This window comes from Pleurodeles waltl, chromosome 2_1, assembly GCF_031143425.1.
Source record: "Pleurodeles waltl isolate 20211129_DDA chromosome 2_1, aPleWal1.hap1.20221129, whole genome shotgun sequence".
Lineage (NCBI taxonomy): Eukaryota > Metazoa > Chordata > Amphibia > Caudata > Salamandridae > Pleurodeles > Pleurodeles waltl.
Window position 1 is genome coordinate 823,627,553 of NC_090438.1, and position 21,892 is coordinate 823,649,444.

The 21,892-nt window shown below is 47.3% G+C and overlaps 1 protein-coding gene across 1 annotated transcript in view; it reads left to right on the plus strand.

Moving 5' to 3' along the window:
* Positions 1-21,892, plus strand: part of E2F3 (E2F transcription factor 3) — a 147,325-nt gene that overhangs the window by 33,356 nt on the left and 92,077 nt on the right. The window contains exon 2 of the mRNA XM_069218766.1: positions 7,318-7,423. Within this exon, the coding sequence (XP_069074867.1) occupies positions 7,318-7,423 (106 nt within the window). The remainder of the gene's footprint in view (positions 1-7,317; positions 7,424-21,892) is intronic.

The following is a 21,892-nucleotide window of genomic DNA, read 5'->3' on the forward strand; positions in this document are numbered from 1 at the left end:
CCCAGGGCTAAAATTATTGGTCAATGTTACGCCTCTTCTGGGTCTGCACACATGGTCGGTCTCAGGTTCCTGAATCCAGCATAATGTTTGAGAGGTCCTTGAAGGTTGAGTTTGTGGCCTGTGGTATTGACGCTGGCCATGCTGCACTAATATTGGCCTTTTTTCATACCAGGTTCCCTTTAGGGGGTCAGAAGAGGCTCGCCTGCCCTCCTATGTCTCATTTCTTTTGTGCCGTTGCAGCCGGGTTGGAGCAGTAAAGTATGTTTTTTATGGAATTGCAAATGAGATTGAGACATTGTGAAAATTGAGAACTTGCTTTACGGCACGGGCTGGAAAATTAGCTAGAAACCGTTAACTCCCCTTTTTTTTTTTTTTTTTTTTTTTTTTCTTTCTTTCTGTACCTGATTATAGAGTAACAATGACTTCTAAGACAGATAAACCTGTTTATCTGGTGAAGATCAGCAGAAGGCCAAGAGTTTTGCATGGATAGAGCAGAGACTGAAATCACCTTAACAAATGGCTGTAGTGTCCTGGGTTAATGCCCCAGTTAAGGAGACCCATATTTAATCTACAGGGCCCGAGTTTAAATCCCGTGAAGCTAGCTTGGGGAACTAATGCTAGTGAGGCAAAGATGGGGCCTTCAGATTTGTTTTTGTTTTGCAAGGCTGGAAAAATGGCAAACTTTATAGTACTAAACTCTCCATGTAGTCTTGTTTACCGAACATGGAATTCCCAGATGACGTGTGAAGGATTTATGCTTCAGACAGTTCCCTGATCGAATTGTTACCCCTCTAAAGCTTTCTTGGTTTACAAAACGTAAGAAAGTGGTCTATATTCAGTAGAAGCAGAGTTCTAAGCACTCTTGTTCTTATTCTATCCCCGTCAATGAATTGTAGGATGTGGAAGACAGCAGCTGAATGTGGTCTAAAGGTGGTCTTTGAGTTTACCTGGTCCATCAAGCGTTTGGCAACATTTTTTGCCTAATTAAAGCAGTGTGAAACAAGTTGTTTGTCTTGTGGGAGCTAGGGACAAACTGGCTGGGTGCAGCACTGATCCATGATGCAAGTGTGATTTGTGGTACAATTTAAGGTGGTCGTTTCAGAGGACATCACACACACCCAGATGAGTCCAAAGAAGCAAGTTAAAGCCCCTTTCTTTTGAGTGTCCTTTTTAAAAATTAATTCAACAGCTGTCTCACGCTCTGTGCCGAGAAATGACAAACAATTCCTTTTTAGCCTTTTGTGACGTGTTGGAATATCTGGTAAGCGAGGCAAGTCCCTCTGTGTACTGAGAGATCTTGGTGTTTTCTAATATAAATAGTTAAAGCTGCATGTTAAGTTCATAATGCTTTAATATAATTTCAGATATCTCTTTTGAAAATAAAAAGTTTGAAAACCACTGCTTTCCAGCAAACATTGCCTGTGGGAGCTCGGCTGATTCATTTTTGATACAATGGATGTCCATAACACAGGACAATTGGGTGTTGGGCATTGTCAGGATATGCCCTACCCTTCCAAGAGTGTCCCCCTCCCTTTCCGCCTTAACACAGTTATTGTTCGCTAGAACAACTACTTTTTCCTCAGTCAGGAAGTCTAAGCCTTTCTTTTATGGTTTCAATCTTTTTATTGTTTTACTCAATAAAACATAATCTACCTACATCCACTGGCTGGTGGAGAGGCTTTCAATACTAAATTGTATCATAACCAGGGGAAAACAAACCTGTAAATGGGGAGAGGGAGTGAAAAGTAGTGACCTATACATAGTGTAATTTCAGTGGTGACGGTGAACATGGGGTGAGCCAGATAGCGAGGGAATCAAGCAGTGCATTGTCTGACTGGTCGTGCGTTAATAGGTTACTTAGAGTGAACCTACTGAGGAAGACAGAGGACTCCCAAATTCCTTGGGTAGGTCAGGCTCCCAGAATTCATCGGACAGGTATTGAATGCATGGTCCCTACATCTTATCAAACCGCAGCAGGTGGTTGGTCACCCCTAAAAGATCCCACAGCTTACATAGCCAATTTGTCTTGGACGGGTCACTTGTGAGCCCCATTGGGCAAGCAGCGCTTGCTTGGTGGCACCTATCGCTAATGTGATAGCTTGTCCTCTAACAGATTTGAGGGGGTAAGTTAGTGGATTTGGGAGGCCCAGTGGAATATAAGCAGGGTATGTGGAAATCTCTGTATTGAAAATGGTGTCAACCGCTGTCAGCACCTCCTTCCAGTAATGAGTAATTTTAGGACATGTCCAAAGGAGGTGAGTGTGCCGACCTGACCACAGCTTCGCCAGCAGGTGTTCTCGCTACCTGTATTACATTTGACTACAAGAGCTGGGGTATAGTACCAGCAATATGCTATTTCGAGAATCACTTCTTTGCTGGAGGTGCTCAAGGCAGAGGTGGGAGTCTGGCAAAAGATGTTGTTCCATTCCTTAACTGAGAAGGTGTTCGCATTCCTCCCTCCGTCGGCGCTGCACTGTTTTCTGCAACTGCATGGGCTTGTTCAGGAATTAATAAATGTCAGACAGCAGGCACCTATTGGAGGAGTGGGTGAGCAGACATTTCTCAAATGTTGTGAGGGCGGCTCTCGTGCACTCTGATCTGTGTCTGAGTGATCCGGTGGCAGATAGCTAGATATTGCCAGTAAGCTGAGGGCTGGATGCCAAAGGCAGCCTGTATGTGAGAGAAGTCCATAATGCCCCCTCCATCAAAGAAATACTGTAGGCGTTTGAATTTGGCTTCTTGCCACTGGGTGGAGGCAGAGCCATGCGCTGCTGTTGGAAAATCAGTGTCTCCTATTATTGGAGTTTGTGGGACATGGTGTTGGACAACCCCTGCTCCGTCTGGACCATGTTCCAGACTCCCACCGTAGCATCAAGGATCAGGGGGAACCCTTCTTTTAAAGGTTTCAGTAGAGTTAGTTCCGGAGCAGGAAACGGGTCAGGGATGTTTTTCGAGATATTTACTGATTTTCCCAAAAGGACGGGCGTTTACATCCAATTTTGGACCTAAGGATTTTGAACTCTTTCTTCAAGCAGGAAAAAGTCAAAATGCTGACCTTGGCTCTTCTTTCTTCTTGCACTGAACAAAAGACTGGAGGGTTTCCATCTACTTGCAGGATATGTATTTTCACATCCCTATTCTGCACTTGCACAGGAAGTGTGTCTAGTTCATAGTGGCAACACAACAGTGCCAGTTTGCGGTCCTTTCGTTTAGACTTCCTTCCAAACCTCAGGTCTTCACAAAGGTGATGACAGTGGTTACAGTGCATTTCATAAGGAGGAGAGGAGAATGCAAATATTCCCTTACCAGGGCGATTGGCTGCTCAAAGCCAAGCTCCAGAGTTGGTGCTTCTCCATTTACAGTTGACAACCCCGTTGTTCAACCTGGAAATTTTGTTAAATATCCCCAAGTCTCACATGGAGCCCTCTCAGCGCCACTGTTCCTAGGGGCAGTACTGGACACAATGAATCGCCCCTACCCTCCTCCTCAGAGTAGTCAAGACATTTAGGCTATGATTCCTATGTTTCAGGATGAAGCAGTGGTCCAAGCCTTAAAGGTCCTACGCCTGCTCGGTCTGTTCGCTTCCAGTATTCTGTTGGTCATGCACGTTGGCACATGAGGGCTCTCTAGTGGTGCCTCCTCAAGCAGTGGTTTCAACACAACTGAAATCTCAAGGAATCAATGAGTATCTCCAGGGACACTGCAGTGTATCTTCCATGGTGGTGTGTGGATGGCAACCTAACACAAGGGAAAACGTTTTGGCCACCCCCTGCGGTGACCACAGTGATAACTGATGCTTCCACTGTAGGATGGGGAGCCCATCTGGAGATCAAGGGACTTTGGTCTCCAGAAGAATAGATGTTTCACATCATTGTGTTGAGTAACCAGAGACGCCCCCCCCCCCGAGCCCCCACGACGACGCCTGCAGAGAGAATCCATAGGCTCCCCCAGACCGCGACTGCCTGTAACAAGGGACCTGACGCCTGGAACCAGCACTGCACCTGTAACCCCCAGGACCTGAAGGAACCGAACTTCAGCGCAGGAGTGACCCCCAGACGACCCTCTGCCTAGCCCAGGTGGTGGCTGTCCTGAAGCCCCACCTGTGCCTGCCTGCACTGTTAGAGAGACCCCCGGGTCCATCCATTGTTTCCTATCTAAAACCCGACGCCTGCTTTGCGCACTGCACCCGGCCGCCCCTGTGCTGCTTAGGGTGTGTTTTGTGTGCCTACTTGTGCCCCCTTCCCCCAGTGCTCTACAAAACCCGCCTGGTCTGCCCCCGGAGGCCGCAGGTACTTACCTGCTGGCAGACTGGAACTGGAGCACCACTGTTCTCCAAAGGCGCCTATATGTTTTGGGCACCTCTTTGGCCCTGAGCTGATGGTGTGGTAACTTTGGGGTTGCCTTGAACCCTAAACGGTGGGCTGCATATGCCCCAGAACTGAGACTTGTAAGTGTTTTACTTACCTCCTAATCTAACCTTTCCCTACCTCCCCCAGGAACTGTTGATTTTTGCACTGTCCACTTTGAAAATAGCTTATTGCCATTTTTTTTTTTCAAAGACTGTATATGATATTGCTTTTATTCAAAGTTCCTAAAATATCTAAGTGAAGTACCTTGCATTTAAAGTGTTTACTGCAAATCTTGAACCTGTGGTTCTTAAAATAACCTAAGAAAATATATTTTTCTATATAAAAACCTATTGGCCTGGAGTAAGTCTTTGAGTGTGTTCCTCATTTATTGCCTGTGTGTGTACAACAAATGCTTAACATTGCCCTCTGATAAGCCTACTGCTCGATCACACTACCACACAATAGAGCATTAGAATGATATACTTTTGCCACTATCTTACCACTAAGGGGAACCCTTGGACTCTGTGCACACTATTTCTTACTTTGAAATAGTATATACAGAGCCAACATCCTACACATACTATATCAAAGTGAGGTATAGTGTGCACAGAGTTCAGGGGTTCCCCAGAGGCTTCACAGAGGCAATAATAGATAATACTAATGCTCCATTTGTTGTTGAGCAGTTAGGCTTATCAGAGGGTAGTGTTAAGCATTTGTTGTACATACACAAGCAATAGAAGAAACTCACTCAGTGACTTAACTCCAGACCAATAGGTTTTTATATAGAAAAATATCTTTGGTTAATTTATTTCTGGAACCACAAAATTCAGTTTGCAGGTAAGTACATAAAGTGTAAGGTACTTTGCAAAGGTATACTTAGAACTTTGAATGAAATCAACAATGTATACAGTTTATTTTTCTTTAAAATGGTAAAAAGCCATTTTAAAAGTGGACACAGTGCAATTTTCAACAGTTCCTGGGAGGGTGTGGGGGAGAGGAGTAAAGTACAATTTCTGAGGTAAGTAACAAACTTGCAGGATTAATCTCCGGGGCATAGGTAGCCCACTGTTGGGGCTTCAAGATCACCCTCAGCACCAGCAACACGGTTAGGTGCAGAGGTCAAACAGGAGCCAAATTAATGTGGGCTTTATTGGAGATGAGATACTCTGATTCCCTCTGCAGGTGTCGTCGTGGAGGGGTGGAGAGGTCGGCCCAGGGTCGACACTCAGTCGGAATCGCCTGGGATCCTCTCTAGCTAGTTGGGCCACCTGGAAAGGGGGGGGGTCCTTTAGAAGCAGTTTCTTCTTCTTTCTTGTTGGACAGGTCCGCTGTCCATGGGAGTTTTTTGATCCTCTGTGATGCAGGCAGTCCTCTGGAGGCTATTCAGCGGTCGCTGGACCTGCAGAACGCGTTGCTCTTCTTTTGCAGCTTTTTGAAGCAGGAGGTGGGCCAGTAGGGCTGGGGCAGAGTCAGTTGCCACCTCTTCTGTGTGGGGTTGTCAGCTCAGCAGTCCTTCTTGTGAGGTCGCCGGGAATCCAACAACTAGGGTTCAGGGAAGCCCTTAAATACTAAATGTAGGGGTGTTTTTAGGGGTCAGAGGGCAGTCACTACTGTCCCTGAGGGTGGCTACACCCTCCTTGTGTCCTCTTCTCTTGGGGAGGGGGCACATTCCTAACCCTATTGGTCCCTTGCCTCCAAACCATGATAGAGGATTCTGCAGGGAGGGGGGTCACCTCGGCTCTGGACACCTTAGGGGTGGGTGATCCTGGCTGGGTGGGTCACTCCTCCCTGCTTTCCCTAATTTTCCTGCCAGACTTGTTGCCAAAAAGTGGGGCTTTGTCTGGGGGGGAGGCAGGGGGAGGGGGAACTCCACTAGCTGGAGTGCTCTGGGGCACTGTAATTCGAGACTTGTGCCTTTGAGGCTCACCACTAGGTGTTACATTTCCTTCAGGGGGCGGTGTGAAGCACCTCCACCCAGGACAGGCTTTGTTTCTGACAACAGAAACACTCACCCCATGTGGTCAAAAACTCATCTGAAAGCGGCAGGCTGGCACAGACCGGCCAGTCCTAAACTAGTAGTTGGCCTAACATACAGGGGACATCTCTAAGATGTCCTCTGTGTGCCTTTTTCAATAAATCCCACACTGGCACTGGCATTCTGTAATCTCTTTGGGCTTCAGACCACGCCCATGTCACATCATTGGTTCGTGGGCTTGCCTTTTAAAATCTGCTTGCTTTCATTTGTGACAGGCATGCATACGTCATGTCTTTTCCGGTGTTTAGCCCACCTACACAGTACCGGTAAACTACTTAAAATATAACAAGGCTCAATGTTTTCTGCATGGAGTCTGGCCTACTTCATTTGTTTGTTTCCCAAGCTGCACGATCGCGCTGCATTTTACATTGTGCGATCGTGCTGAGTTTTTTTTTTTCTTTACAACGCTAATAGCTCTATCTCGAGCAAATGTGAGACCCGTTGCATTGAAAATGCTTTTTTCTTTACTTAATGCTGTAAAGCATTGCAGTTTTTGCTGATGCTGTACAGCATGAATAAGGCATTGGCTGTGCCAGTAGGTTTCAAAGGAAAATGAATAATGCTCGTTACCTTTTGTGTTTTGTGAATGAGCTGGTGTAAGAATTGGAGTTTAGGTGTATTTCTTTAAATTATATATACTCAATGCCCATATGATACCCCTTTATGAACTGTTTGGTATCGAGTGGATTGTTCCAGATCCTTTATTCAAAAAATATCCTTTGCTAGGTCCTACAAACTGACAGGCTTGAGGGTGGGGTGGTAAGCTGATTGGTATTGCTGAACTGGAGATTGTCTATGAGGAATGAAGGATGTCAAGAATGCTAATAAAATAACTTGTAATATCCAAGATTGTAGTAATCCACACAGCACATAAAGCTGCTGGTTTGAGTTTCACCCAAACTTGCATGATGTGACTCTATTCTTCTGTTGCAGGCAAAGCGAAGACTGGATCTTGGTGAGATTAGCCATCAATACCTCATTGAAGAATTTAAGACACCAAAGGGCAAAGGAAGAGCTGCTACTGTAGACAGTCCAAAAAGTAAGGTTTTCTTTGAGTTGTGTGGGATTTGTAGACAAATGTGTTACTCAGTGTATTAATAAAAAATAATTCCTCTACTTTATTCCCCTTCTCTTACTGGATGCAGCTTCTGCCCACTCAGCATTTTTTGGGACCTGAAGTATTCCATGGTCTGCATTGTCCAGAATAGAGCAACAGTGTTAAATATTCTGTTATATTCTGTTGCTTCAAAGTAAGCATCACCTGGAGATTTTCAGCCCATTCATCATCAGCCTGCAAATTCCTTACTGCAGTAATATAACAGGTGTAAAACTATTTCTGTCTTGAGTGCAGATAGTTGTGCCTCGCTCAAACAAGCATTCATACGGACAGCAGCGCTAATTGTTGTGTAAGATGGAAATTTGGGTTCGTGTGATAGCACTTTTTTTGTACTAGTTACCTTCATTTGCATGCATACACTTGAAGCAGGATAGAAACAAAGGGTGATGGCGTGAAAATACAACCTGAGCATTTAGTTTGTGTTTAATATTTTAAAAGGTCTATGCCCTTTACTTTTTATACTCCACTTTGGATTTTGCCAATGAGTTCTTCTTCAACAGCATAAACTCAAATAAGAATGAATGGCACTGGTTGAGGTGTTTGTGTGTGGCGATCAACACTTAAGCCATGGATACTGAATAGGGGGCTACAGCAAAAAGGCCCTGGACTAGGCTAGTGTTGAGGCACAGTTTTCTTACTTGAGACAAGTCAATGACTGATGGAGTAACGGCCCACTTCTGGAGCCCAGTCACCTAGCACCACATCCCTTCTTTTGGCCCAGCCTCACCACACTTTAAATTTGTGCTAATAGTTACATTATTTTCTTATTTCGAATTCCTGAGGCTGAGGATCCTATTCTTCTGTAAGTAGTTCTGGAACCAGCCATTCAATACCCAACAGTTCATATATAGAAGAGAAAAACACATCAATTCCAATTCTTTCGCCAACCCTACTTTTACAAATGCAAATAGATGCATTTGTAACCCAGGGCACTTTCACACATTTGGCATGTCCTCCATTATCTTTGTAAGCCTCATTTATTGTCTAGGTAGCCACAGATGAGATGGAGTGTAACCAATTTCAGAAGTCATTAAGTTGTTTCTAAGGGCTTCTTTAAGTCTGCAGTGCTCCATCTCTACATAGGAGTAGCACTCTGCATTGAATGGATGACCTTGTACGTTTTTGGCTTTTAGGCAAAAAAGCAGTGCAAGCTGATGCAACAAGAAAAGTTCTCTCAAGGATTTTTACTTCCTAAACCTGTCCATACTTTGCTCCCTTTCAGGCTGCAGGAATCCCTCTGTCTTCTAAATCTACATGCTTTGCATCTTCACACTTTTCTCATCTTCTTGCCAGTATGTGTCTTCAGGGAAATGTCTTCCGCCCCTACTAGTAAATTATCCAATATTCCAAAGCATAGCAGCAGCTTAGACCCATCAAAGGCTGTTTCAGCCATGGCTGTTTTGCAGATCTTGTTGTGTTTAAGAAGAGTTGTCATTTAATGTGCCCTTTCAGTGGTGTTAATTATTAGCAGTGGGTGTTTCAGATTCCTCTGAGGGAAGGCATTGAAATGGAGCATGGTAGGGAAAAATAACAGAAGAGAAAAAATTACAGAGCTGGGTAAATCTTATTTTAAATCCGGGCTGTGGGAGGTAGATTATTCATAGGTGGGTGAATCTGAGAAAGGTAACGGTATATTAATCTTTATATACCTTCCTATTTTTTGTGTTGTTTTTGACCATGTCCAGTGGAGCAGAGACTCCTCTGCTGATTCTAGCATCACTGATTCAAAGCAGGTGAAGTTAGCTGTTCGTCAAGCAGATAGCAAACGCAGTTTCTCAAAAAAGGTTGTCTCTGTAGTGGACAATGCTGAAAGGGGTATAAGGCATATTTATGTGCCTAAAAACTGACCAGTGGGCCTTTCCACTATTTTGTGGCAGTGACGGAAGATTAGAGAAGTGGCTGGCGAGGCACAGTTTCTGTCAAGAGCATCAGTGTAATGAAAGCAAGCAGTTTCTGGGTATGCACTGGCTAAACAGATGCTAAATAGGCAACCAAAGTCTGCTCATTGTCCTACTTGGCACACAGGAGGGGATATACCATTGATGTCTGTTTGGTGGAATGGACCGTATAGTGCACTCAAAGGCACCACCCAAACCCAACCTATTTCTTCACACACCTATTGGACGTCACTTGATGTTGGGGTTCTGAATCAACTAAGACTATGGCTGGCTATCTGTTTAAAGTAATGCGGTTATTTTTGAGCCACTACTGATCTAAACAAATAGATCAACGTGAGTGAATATGGATCTCAGTTTTGATTGCCTGCTGGAAATGTTCTTCTGGTATTGAGGATGATGCATTCTGTTGTAAACCCAGGTATCTGATAGAGACTTCAAGTTGCAGATTCCTTAACTTAGAATTTTCCCCCAGGCATCAAACTGGATCCAGAGATTTTTCCTTTGAGCAATACCCTTACACGTCGGTAGGTGGCGTTGGTCGACTCTGTGTGCATCAAAGTCTCCGTGATGACGTTGGTAATAGTATATAAGCACCGCCTCAGTGCGGTGACGTTTGTTCTTTTCTTTCCATTCCACACACTGAACTGGAGAGAGCTATCCTTGGTCAATTTTTGATCGACTTTGTCTCGTTTGTTGAGCATTTGTGTTTTGGTTTTTTTTTTTTGCGTCAAGGGATGTCTTAGAAGACCGGCTTCAAACTGTGTGAGGGCTATCAGCAGATGATGTTGGTGACTGATCCGCCTTGGGTCTGTTTGTGGTGCCTGGAGTGGCGTGCCATGCATCTGAAGGCCTTGAGGGAGCGGTCCCTCGGGGTTTATGGCGACCCAGCGCTCTACTCCACATAGGTTCTGGTCTCGCTCGAGGGGAAGGTCTCAGGACTGGTTGCGGAGCCACCACCACTCGTCTTCGGGGTCAAGGCAAAAAGTCAGCAAAGCAATCAAGTCATCCTTAGACTTCAGCCCATCACTCGGCTGATGCAACGCAGGAGGAGAGTCGACGCTCAAGGCCTCAGTCTGCTCTGGGTCTGCTCCATGCCTCCTCGAGTGATGGGGGGGGGGTCCTTTAGGTTCAGGACCAGTGGCTGCGGCCACTGAAGTCCCTGCCTGATCCGCTCTCGGATCCACACCAACGCAGGTCATACCATTGAGACATTCCCCGGTGGGGGTTCGATTGTCGATTCTACCGACTTTGGTGGTGCCCACCATCTATGTCGATCCGATCCTGATCACAGACTGCCCTGAGTCAGGCCGGCATAGGCCGCCAATGCATCCTTCGATGGGGGTTATTCACCTCAGGTTGGATTCTGACCCTTATTCTTATTGGTTCAAATTCGGGGAAGGATTGGAGGGGTCCCTGGACCCTTGTGAATACCAGGAGGACCCTACCTTGGACTGGGCAGAGGAGTTGGGCGAGGCCAGTAGCCTGGATATCTCTCCAGATGTTGGCATGCTGTCTCCTCCTACCGTGGCTACAGCGGAGGGAGCAACTTATTCCATGGTGGCCAGTAAGGCGGCTGAGGTCCTCTGCCTTGAGCTGCCTACTGTCCAGGTCTGGTCTAATCTCCTGATGGAGGTGCTTTCTCAACCACCGTGCCACCCGTGCTGTTCAGCCGCTGCGTGGCTGGGGATGTGGAATCCCATGTGTTCGTGGGACAGGGACCAGAGGTCTGCCCAGTCTGCCCCTGCTGCAGTCTCCAAACCCTTCTAGTCAGTCTCCTCACCCTGGTCCAGTTGGTGGCAGGATTCACCATCACCTACCCCACTGGGAATCCATCACTGCTGACAGGTGGATTTTGTGGGTCATTCAAAGAGGCTACTCCCTCCCCTTCGTATCTGCCCCACCAGCTGTATACTGGAGGATCATTTGGCACTTATCCTCTAGGAAGTCGTTGCTCTCTTGGCCAAGGGAGCCATAGAGAAGGTCCCTACACCAGAAGTAGGTCATAGTGGTTATTCCAGCTACTTTCTGGTGCCCAAAAAGACAAGGGCTTACGTCCTATCCTAGACCTCCGGGCACTCAATCTCTTTCAAGAAAGAAAAATTAAAAATACTCACCCTGGCTCAGGTCCTGTCTGCCTTAGACCCAGAAGACTGGATGTTAGCGTGCGACTTGCAGGACTCTTATTTCCATATTCAATCCTGCTTGCCCACAGGTGTTGCCTATGATTTGTGGTAGGTCACGAGCACATTAAATTTACCGTCCTCCCTCTTGGCCTTACCGGCCCCCCTCTGGTGTTCGCAAACGTGATGGCGGTGGTTGCAGCTCATCTGCGCAGTTTGGGGGTTTCAGTCTTCCCCCTACCTCGACAACTGGCTGTTGAAGGCGGATTCGCCCGAGAAAGTAGTCTCCCACCTTCAGACTCTAGCTTAGGTTTTGGTTAGACTGACTGAGGCTGCTGGGCCTCATGGTCTCCTGCATCCTGCTAGCTACACATGCCAGATGGTGCATGCAGGCTCTGCAGTGGGCACGGCATCAGGGAAATCTCTGACATGGTCCAGATCTCTGAGGGGACTGCGAAAGACCTGCAGTGGTGGCTTTCGAATCAGCTTTGGGTCAACAGCAGATCCCTCTCCCTTCCCCAACCAGATCTATCCATAGTGACAGACGCATCACTTCTGGGATGGGGCAGCCACAATGGAGAGTGGGAGATCAGAGGCAGAGTCTGGGCTCCGTATCAATCTTCTGTAAATGAAATTCTATGTCAGAGGGGACAAGGGAGGAGTGTGTGGGGGGGGGGGGGGGGTTCTTCTTTCCCTGCTCCGCTTGACCAGGTGATGGAGAGGGTCCTTATCATTTCCCCATCTTCACCATAGATAAAACCCTGCGACCTGTTGGGTCTGGGTAGTGAGAGCTACCTTGACATCAAAGGTGACTCCTTTGAAAGCCTCTACACCATGAGCCACGGAAGTCTAGCTAGAACATCAGACCCTGATAGACTGGCCGTGAGTTAATCTGGACCTGATAAAACAAACTACCCTGGATGAAGTTACAGATTGAGTTCTTTAGCATCTCTCCTAGTTCAGCATTGAGACATCCATATTTTACTCCCCCATGCAGCAGGTTTGCAAGGCAGTTAAGACTTCAGCTTTCATGATTTCTCCCCCACCTCGCCAAAGAAAAAGCTCTCCAAGATTGCAAGCATTAGGGGAGTAAGGCACATCTTCCAAAGTAGGATAAAGACTCTAACTTAAAGATATTCCATAAAATATAAATCAAGTTTAGTCAGAAGTTAGACTAGGAAATCTGTGGTAGCACTTATTGGGCAAAAAAACTGTACAGAAGAAACACCACAGAGCTGAGTAGGAACTGCAGTTCGGAGACCCTATGTGTGCAATACATCCCTACCCCTTTGACTGCACGCGAAGATTTAATCTCCAGGGTGTTCATGTGCACGGTCAGGGGGATTTATCGTATACATGACAGGACAAGTACAGAAATATTTTATTTAGTCTTGTTGTAAAGCATGTTACTGTTTGTATATCCTTCTGCAGAATTCAGTCTCTTGTGCAGCAGCCACAAATTGTTCTTAATATCAGAATGGTTTAACTTCAGTTGTATCTCTTTTGTCTCTGTGCTTATAAAGGACAGATGTATCTGCAAAGCAAAATGATGAATGGAGCAAGTATAATAACTCCACAAAACCCTTGCACAGCTCAGGGTTTCCTTTATCTCTTCTGCAATGGGGTGGGGGGAGGAGAGTATGTTTTGTTAAAGCAGATGTTTCATGTAAAAGTTATTTTCAGTTCTTTCAGAAATGGTGGAATGAGTGTGGTTATTTGACCTATATCAGAGTGGAGATCCAAGCTCTGGTTTGTCTGACCTGCTGATTCTGATGGATACTTATACCTGCTGATTCCTCACCTGTATAAGACCACAAACAAGTCAGACTGTATATATATATATATATATATATATATATATATATATATATATATATATATATATATATATATATATATATACACACACGTCTCCTTCCTTTTTAATACGCCTTTGACGCAGATCCAGAGCGTTGATTCTCTGGGGGAATTTTCCCTCACAAATTTCACCCAGCAGTACCATGTCTCTCCCTGCCCCGTCCCCCCCCCCCCCCCCCCCCCCCCCCCCCCCAAAAAAAATCTGGGTTTAAACTTTATAGGAAGCGTGAGGGACTGATAGCCACCATGGACTCCACACCATTTGTTTTGGGATCCATGACTCCAGGGCCTGCATATCATGCCTTTCCATGCATCCAAAGAACATCAAGGAAAGTTGGGTCAAACCCTTTGTGGGCAGGAGTTGTTGGAAGCAATCTAACCATTGTTCCTGATCTTCATCAGGTAAGAATAAGAGAACAAAGGTGTAAGGAGAAGAATTGTTACCGAAGTAAGTCCTCTAATCGCTATCTCCTACAGGACTGCATCCTTGGAACCAGAACTTGTTGACCTAATACCAGGAGATTCTCTCTGCAGCCCAGCTCCTTCCATGGACCCAGCTCTGGAGAGGTCTCCATTTGAGAACCTTCAGGGCCACTGTTGCCGCCTCAATACCTCTGGCACACTATTCCCCAGAGTTCCTGATGCTATGACTGGATAGAGAAGTGTTTTTAAACGCAGTGTTTTCCATCTTCTCTAAAGCGGCCATGCCTTCAGACCCAGCAGCCTCTACACATATGCCACTGTTCGTTGGGCTTCCAGCTGATACCATTTGGAGCTACACCTTCAGATCCATCTCACCACTTTGGGACAGTGTTCTGCTTCTCAGTTCCACAGCAGATGCCGTGGATAGCACTGCTTCCACTACCTCCCCCACCACCTGCTTTGGTGCCGTATATTACTCTGCTGATGCTGCACTAGATGTTGAGCCCAGGTCCACTGTGTCAGAGAAGCCCAGTGATTGTTGGAAGGAGAGGCTTACAGATCTCTCCATATGATTTTTGGTACAGATTCGTATCCTATAAATTATGATCCTTGTATTGGTCAGGATCCCCCCCCCCCCAAAAGCGACCAGGAATGCAGGAGTAAAACACTGGATTTTCCCCAAACCAGCTAAAAGGAGAAAAAGAAAACACCCAGACAAGCCTGCAAGAAAGCCAGTGGGGAAGTCCAGAAGAAAGAACGCCTGTGGAGAGGGGACCAAGTCAGAGTCACAGTGGAGTCCAGGAGGAGTAGTAGCTACTACCCCACCCAGCTGTAGATACAGTGGTTGGTCGGTGATGAAAAACAGGAGCCAATGAACAGTTCCTGATGGATACAGATGAAGCCCCACGCTGTAAGGAAGATTGGAGACTGGTGTCTGTGCAGGAATTCCACCAACAAGCCTTAGCAAAGGCAAACATACAATTGGTGGAAAAGAGGTGCTGTCAGGGACCAGCAAGGCCCAGGAGGGGGGAGTCACAGGGTACCCTCTGCATCGCAGAGCATTCACAGCCGCAGAGGCTGCACCTACAGGACGGGGGCACAGGAGTCACCCCCATGCAGCACTACATAAGAGGATCCCACATCGCAGGAGGCTGTGCTTTGCAGGATGGAGTGCTGGGGCCTGGAGCTACACATTGCATGAAGATCCCATGGAGGAGATCCAAACAAGCCTTGGCAGCTGCAAGAGATGCGGTGCACGGGGCTTCTGTCCTGCGTGGGAAGGCAACCGCTTACCTCCAACAAAGTTGGACAGCTAGCAGAGCGGACCACCACCGTGATGCAGGATCCATGCAGCTCAGCAGGAGAGGGGATCCATGCAGCCGGTCGTCGCTTGTTGTAGGTGCCTGAGGTTGCAGAGAGGTGACTTCCCTGAACCAGTGTTGCCAAGAAAACCCTGTAAGACTGGTTGTAGCAATGCCTGGGGTCTTCTAAGGAGCTTCTAGAGTGCATGGAATCATACTTCCAATACTTGCAACAGTATTTGGGTATAATTCAGACATGTTTACTACCAAACATGCCCAGGGTTGGAGTTACCATTATGTAGCTGAACATGGGTAGTGATCTATGTCAAGTACACGTGTAAAATGGCGTCCCCGCATTCAAATTCCAGGAAAGTGGATCTGGAGTTTGTTGGGGCACCTCTGCTAGTGCAGGGGTGCCCTCACAGACCGGTTCTTGCACCCTGCCCTCTGGCCTGGGAGGGCCTACCGTAGGAGTGACTTACAGTTACTTGGTGTAGTGACATGCAGTGAAAACAGGTGCAATGGCAGACCTGCAGAACCCTTTGCATGGGCTCCCTATGGGTGGCAGAATAACTGCTGCAGCCCATAGGGATCCCCTTGAACCCAATGCCCTGGGTACCTAGGTACCATAGACTAGGGACTTACATGGGGGGGGACCAGTATGCCAGTTGTGGGAAGAAAAAGGTACAATTTAGAGGAGAGAGCAAAACTACTAAGGTCCTGGTTAGCAGAAATCCAGTAGACAGTCAAACATACTGACAACAGGAAGAAATGGGGGTTATCATGCCAAGAAAGAGTGTACTTTCCTACACCTTCTCCAAACCCACGCAATACTTGTGGGAGGGTGGGTATCCCTTTTTCTCCTTGTCTGGAAGGCCATTACTTTGCTGTACTGCCCTTTCATCTGACATCAGCACCTCAAGTCTTCGTGAAAGTTAGGGCAGTAGTTGCTCTGACCATCTGGTATCCCTGTATTCCCATACTTGGACGACTGGCTCCTCAAAGGAGGCTCGCCTGATATGGTATACCACTTCCAGTGGACGGCATCTCTGCTGTTTGACCTGGGCTTCTTGATCAAAGAGCCCAAATCTCACCTGTGGCCCTTCCAGCAACTCCAATTCGTAGAATCCGTACTGGACAACACCCTTTCTGTTCCTTTCCCTCGTCACGAAGAATACTGGACATTCAAATGGTTCTATCCTTTCAGCATGGTGTGAGATCTATTCCTGGGATTCCTAGGTCTGCTGGCTTCCTGCATCCTTCTAGTCATACACACACGAGGGTCCTGCAGTGGTGCTTCCACATAGATTTCCCCCATGAAGAAAACACTATTGACTCTATTGAGATCTCCTCCTGTGCTGCAGCGGAAGTGGCTTTGAGGGGTAGAACAAGAAGAACCGGACTTGTAGGATGGCAGTCAGTCCCCCTACAGTCATGACTACGGTAGCGACTGATGTCTCCACCCTAGGAGGCCAGTCCATTTGGAGGATCTGGAGATCCGTGGCCTCTGGAAAAAGTGCTTCATATCAACCTAGTAGAACTGTGGGCCATTCGACTGGCGCTCAAGTCCTTCCTCTCATTCATTGTATGTCACTCCTCCATCTCTTAACAGACAACACGACTGTGACATGGTACATAAACAAGCAGGGGCATTAGGGTCTCCTCTCCTTTGCCTGGAAGCATTGAGACTGGTCTTGGGGGCACCGCCAAGAGATCTGGCTCATCACCAGCCTTCTAGAGGGCCTCTGAATGTCGGAGCTGACAGTCTTGGATGGTGATATCTTGGTGATCACAAGTGGTGTCTTCTGCCAAGGGTAGTCCAGGAGATCTTAACCAGTGGTGCACTCCTAAGGTGGATGTTTTCGTTGCCTTGGAAAATGCTTATTGCCGTTAGTTCTACACCCTTCTGTATCTGTTGAGGCTAGCCTTGGGGGCGGAACGGGGGACACTTAAATTGAAGTGGATACTTTATCTGTTACTTGCTTCAACCCTCGATTCCTTGAGTAGTCACAAAGATTTGTCAACACTGGGTGGTGTGTAAGCTGATGTCAATATGCCGAGGCAGGTGCTTTTCTAGTGACACCGATTGAGACCAGTGCCCTCTACTGATAACCTTGTGGCTTTGAAGTTTTCTGGATTCAGTCTGGCTCCTGCGGTGGCTCCAGTAGATGGGAGTATCCACCAGAAATATAGTTACCATGTGTAGGAAGTTGGCTCTGTATATACTATCTCAAAGTGAGAGATAGTGTGCACAGAGTCCAAGGGTTTCCCCTACAGGTTGATAGTGGCAAAATTAGATAATGCTAATGCTCTATTTTGTGGTAGTGTGGTCGAGCAGTAGGCTTATCGGAGGGTAGTGTTAAGAATTTGTTGGACACACACAGGCAATAAATGAGAACACACTCAAAGACCACTCCAGGCCAATAGGTTTTTATACAGAAAAATAGTATTATCTTAATTTATTTTAGAACCACAAGATTCAGAATTGAAGTAAGTACATAATTTGTAAGGTACTTTGCATGGGTAAATATGGAACTTTGAATTAAAACAGTAATGTACACAGTTTGGGCAAAAATGTTAATAGGCTACTTTAAAAGTAGACACAGTGCAAAAATCAACAGTTCCTGGGGGAGTTAAGTACAAGTTAGTTTACAGGTAAGTAAAGCACTTACAAGTTCAGTCTCCAGGGCATAGGCAGCCCACCGGTAGGCGTTCAAGTCAACCCCAAACACCCAGCAACACAGAGGGGCCCAAATAACATAGGCGCCTACGGAGACTAGGGGTGCTCCGGTTCCAGTCTGTTAGCAGGTAAGTACCTGCGTCCTTGGTTAGCAGACCAGAGGGGTTTTGTAGAGCACAGGTGGGGATCACAAACAGGCACACAAAATACATCCTCAGCCGCAGTGTAGATGTCTGGTTTTAGATAGAAATCAATGGAGAGACGGGGGGGTCACTGGTGATGCAGGCAGGGCGCATGGGGGCTTCTCGGGCCAGCCACCGACTGGGCAACGATGAGGACCACCTGTTGGTCACTTCTGCACCAGTAGTCTGTTTCTCTCGGACCTGGGGGCAGTGGGTGCAGTGCTTCTTCCAGGCATCGGGTTCTTTGTTACCGGACAGTCACGGTCAGGGGGAGCTTCTGGATTCTCTCTGCAGGTGTCGCTGTGGGGGTGCAGGGAGGTTGTCTCTGGGTGTCCACGTCATTGGAGTCGTCTGAGGGGCGCCTCTGCAGTGTTGGAGTGAGGCTGGAGTCCTTTAAAAATGGTTTCTTGGATGTTCAGTCAGAGCCACTGTCCTCTGGAGTCTCTTGGTCCTTTGGGTTGCCAGGCAGTCCTCTGAGTCGATATAGGTCGCTGGTCCCACTGGATGCGTCGCTGTTGCATGTTCTTTGAGTCTGGAGACAGGCTGGTAGGGCTGGGGCCAAGTTATTTCTCTGTCGTCTCTGTGGGGTTTTCAGGTCAGCAGTCCTTCTTTCACGTCGTCCGGAATATGTTCTCCTGGGTTCAGGGTTGCCCCTAAATACTCAGTTATGGGGTGTGTTTAGGGCTGGAAGGCAGTAGCCAATGGCTACTGTCCCTGAGGATGGCTACACACTCCTTTTGCCTCCCCCCTGTGGGGAGGGGGGCCCATCCCTATCCCTATCCCTATTCCTATTAGGCAGCAAGATGGAGGATTTTCTAAGGCAGGGGTAACCTGAGCTAAGGACATCTTAGGGGCTGTCCTGGCTGGAGGGTGGTGACTCCTTGTTTTTCTCAACATCTATTCTGAACTTGCCGCCAAAAGTGGTGGATGTGTTGGGGGGGTTTGGGGGGGGGGGGGAGGTTGGCAGGGTGGGGGCGGCATCTCCACTAGCTGGAGTGTCCTGGAAGCGTTGTAACACCAGGCTTGAGCCTTTGAGGCTCACCGCCAGGTGTTACAGTTCCTGCAGGGGAGGTGTGAAGCACCTCCACCCAGTACAGGCTTTGTTCCTGGTCACAGAGTGCACAAAGGCACTCACCCCCTGTGACCAGAAACCCATCTGGATGTGGCAGGCTGGCAGAAACTGGTCAGCCTAGCACTAGTAATTGGGCTGGTATGCAGGGGGCATCTCTAAAATGCCCTCTGTGTGCATTTCTCAATAAATCCTACACTGGCATCAGTGTGGATTTATTATGCTGAGATGTTGTATACCAAACTTCCCAGTATTCAGTGTAGCCATTATGGAACTGCGGAGTTCGTGTTTGACAAACTCTTTATACTCTTTATGGCTACCCTGCACTTACAATGTCTAAGAATTGTCTTAGACACTGTAGGGGCCAAGTGCTCATGCAGCTATGCCCTCACCTGTGGTATAGTGCACCCTGCCTTAGGGCTGTAAGGCCTGCTAGAGGGGTGACTTACCTATGCAACAGCAGTGAATTGTGGGCATGGCACCCTGAAGGGAGTGCCATGTCGACCTAGTCTTTCTCCCCACCAGTACACACAAGCTGTGAGGGGTCCCCAGGGTGGCATAATAGATGCTGCAACCCTTAGAGACCTTACCTTGCCACAGGGCCCTTGGTACCATTTACAAGGGACTTATCTGTGTGCCAGGGCTGTCCCAATTGTGGAAACAATGGTACATTTTTAGGTGAAAGAACACTGGTGCTCGGGCCTGGCTAGCAAGATCCCAGCACACTTCTCAGTCAAGTCAGCATCAATATTGGGCAAAAAAAAAAGTGTGGGGGGGGGGGGGGGGGAACTGCAACAAGGAGCCATTTTCCTACACCATGGGTAAAGTAAGTAACATTCTTTTTGTACTTCTTGCTGTTCCAAACATGTCCTGCCAATGTGTCAAGGCGTCAAAGGCCTTTGTCACTTGCATGGGAAAGTGATGTGTTTTTGCGGTAGATGCCTTAAATTTGGATCAAAGCTGTAAAAAGACCTGTATCTGAAAGATTGCCCCTGAATAAAGTAGGTCAAAAATTACAATGCCTGCAGCACAGCATTGTCATGGTCTAGATGTGATGGGGGCTAAAACTTGAAGGTTTTTTTGGGGGGTGTGGGGGAGTGTACTAAGATTTTACGTGATGGTGAGATATGGTGCATTCTGCCCTACTGTTACAAGAAGGTCTTAAAGGAGTAGTCGCTGTCCTTTTTGAGCTTGAGGGATTTGGCTGACTTTTGTGGAGTGAATCATTCAAGGCAGAATGCCAGTATCTTGAAACAAGTACTTGCCTCTGTTGTTGACAGTCATTACAAACTTGTCACGTTTGCCCTTAGCACCATGTTTGAATTTCAGAAAAGCAGTTCCCCATTGCCAGATGGGGTCTTTATTTGTAGTGGAGTGTTTTCCTATTTATCAAAGTTTATGCTGCCCATGAGTTCTCCATGGTGCTTAGGACAGGGCTTTCTAGTTGAGGCCTTGCACCATGGCCTAAAATTCAAGTGAACTAGTTAGTATCCAGGCGAACCCTGGTCTTCTGGAAGAGTGTTTGCAGAGCCAGGATTTTCAAAACGGTTTGGTCAAGTGTCTAACACTCTGAGAGAAGTCTTGTATGATGAATGACAATGGGGAAAGTCCTAGCATGAGGAAGTGACAATTGCTGATGTGTAATCTGTGGGGCATAATTGACCATGTCTGTAGTTGCTTTTTTAGTAGTGACTTGGGGTCTGAATTTTGATTGATTGGTCACTGGTCAAACCCCTTTCAGAAGGCCATGGTGCACACCTAGGCTGTTGGGGCCCAACTGTGGTCCCAACCTACTATGGATCCTGAACAACTGGGCAAGTACCTCTTCTGCACTTGACTCCCACCGATAGCTGTGGAGAAGCAGACAGACTCCCTTTTGTTGGAGGGTTTTTTGGGAGACAGAAGTATTGTAGATGCAGGTAAAGTGCGCACAGTAACAAACAATAAATTGGTAACAAAAGTCTACTCATGCAAAGGAATACCATCGAGAAGAAACACCACATTCCTCTTGAGGTCAGGGCTCTAGTAGTTGTCAAGGCAAATCCCTGTCCCATCCTCTTCCTTGTAACATGTTTGGGGTCATTCGCCTTTCACTGGTGGCCACACTGAGGGGAATGCTACTAGTAGGCTGCACTCAAGTTCCACTTTTACTCTTTAGCTATTTGTCAAATGTGTCTATGGTGGCAAGGATCTGTTGGCAGCAAGGCCCCCAGAGGCCCAGTTCCAGTCTTACTTACTGCAGTGGTATGGAAGCATTCAGCAGTACTGCAAGTGCCTCTCTGTGGGCGCTCCAGAGTTACCTTTTTCGTTCAGCAACCGGAGCTGCACCCGGCAAACACTAATGAGGAGGGATATATTCTGGCACCACACTGAAGCCTCAGCATGGGAGCCACTTCGGCAGTGTGCTTGGGGTCATCTAGTAATCAGTCTGGTGCGGATCAGTGTGCAGGCTGGAACTGCTGGTCACTGCAGTAATCCTCTCATTCAGACTACAACCCAACACTTGGCAACAGTGATACCAGCAGCAACTCCTGCCATACGTAATTGCTGCGTTACTCGCAATATGGATGTATATTCTTCTGGTGCAGTCACCCTCTCCACTGCAGGTCCTCATGGCATGCGTGAGTCACCAATCTCAGTGGATACCTTTCCTGCTACTGGCACAGATATGTTCAGCGGTGTGCCACTCTGGCATGCAGGGTGACCAGTGGAAGGTGGTACGGGCCTGGCTTTTCCTGCATGGTGCTTTTTACACAGCTTCGAACTTGGTGGACCTCTCCTGGCATGCGGTGGTCACTAGACTGTTGCAGCACATGGGTGTGCAGCTGTTCTCCTCAAATCTCACTCAGTCATCCCTGTAG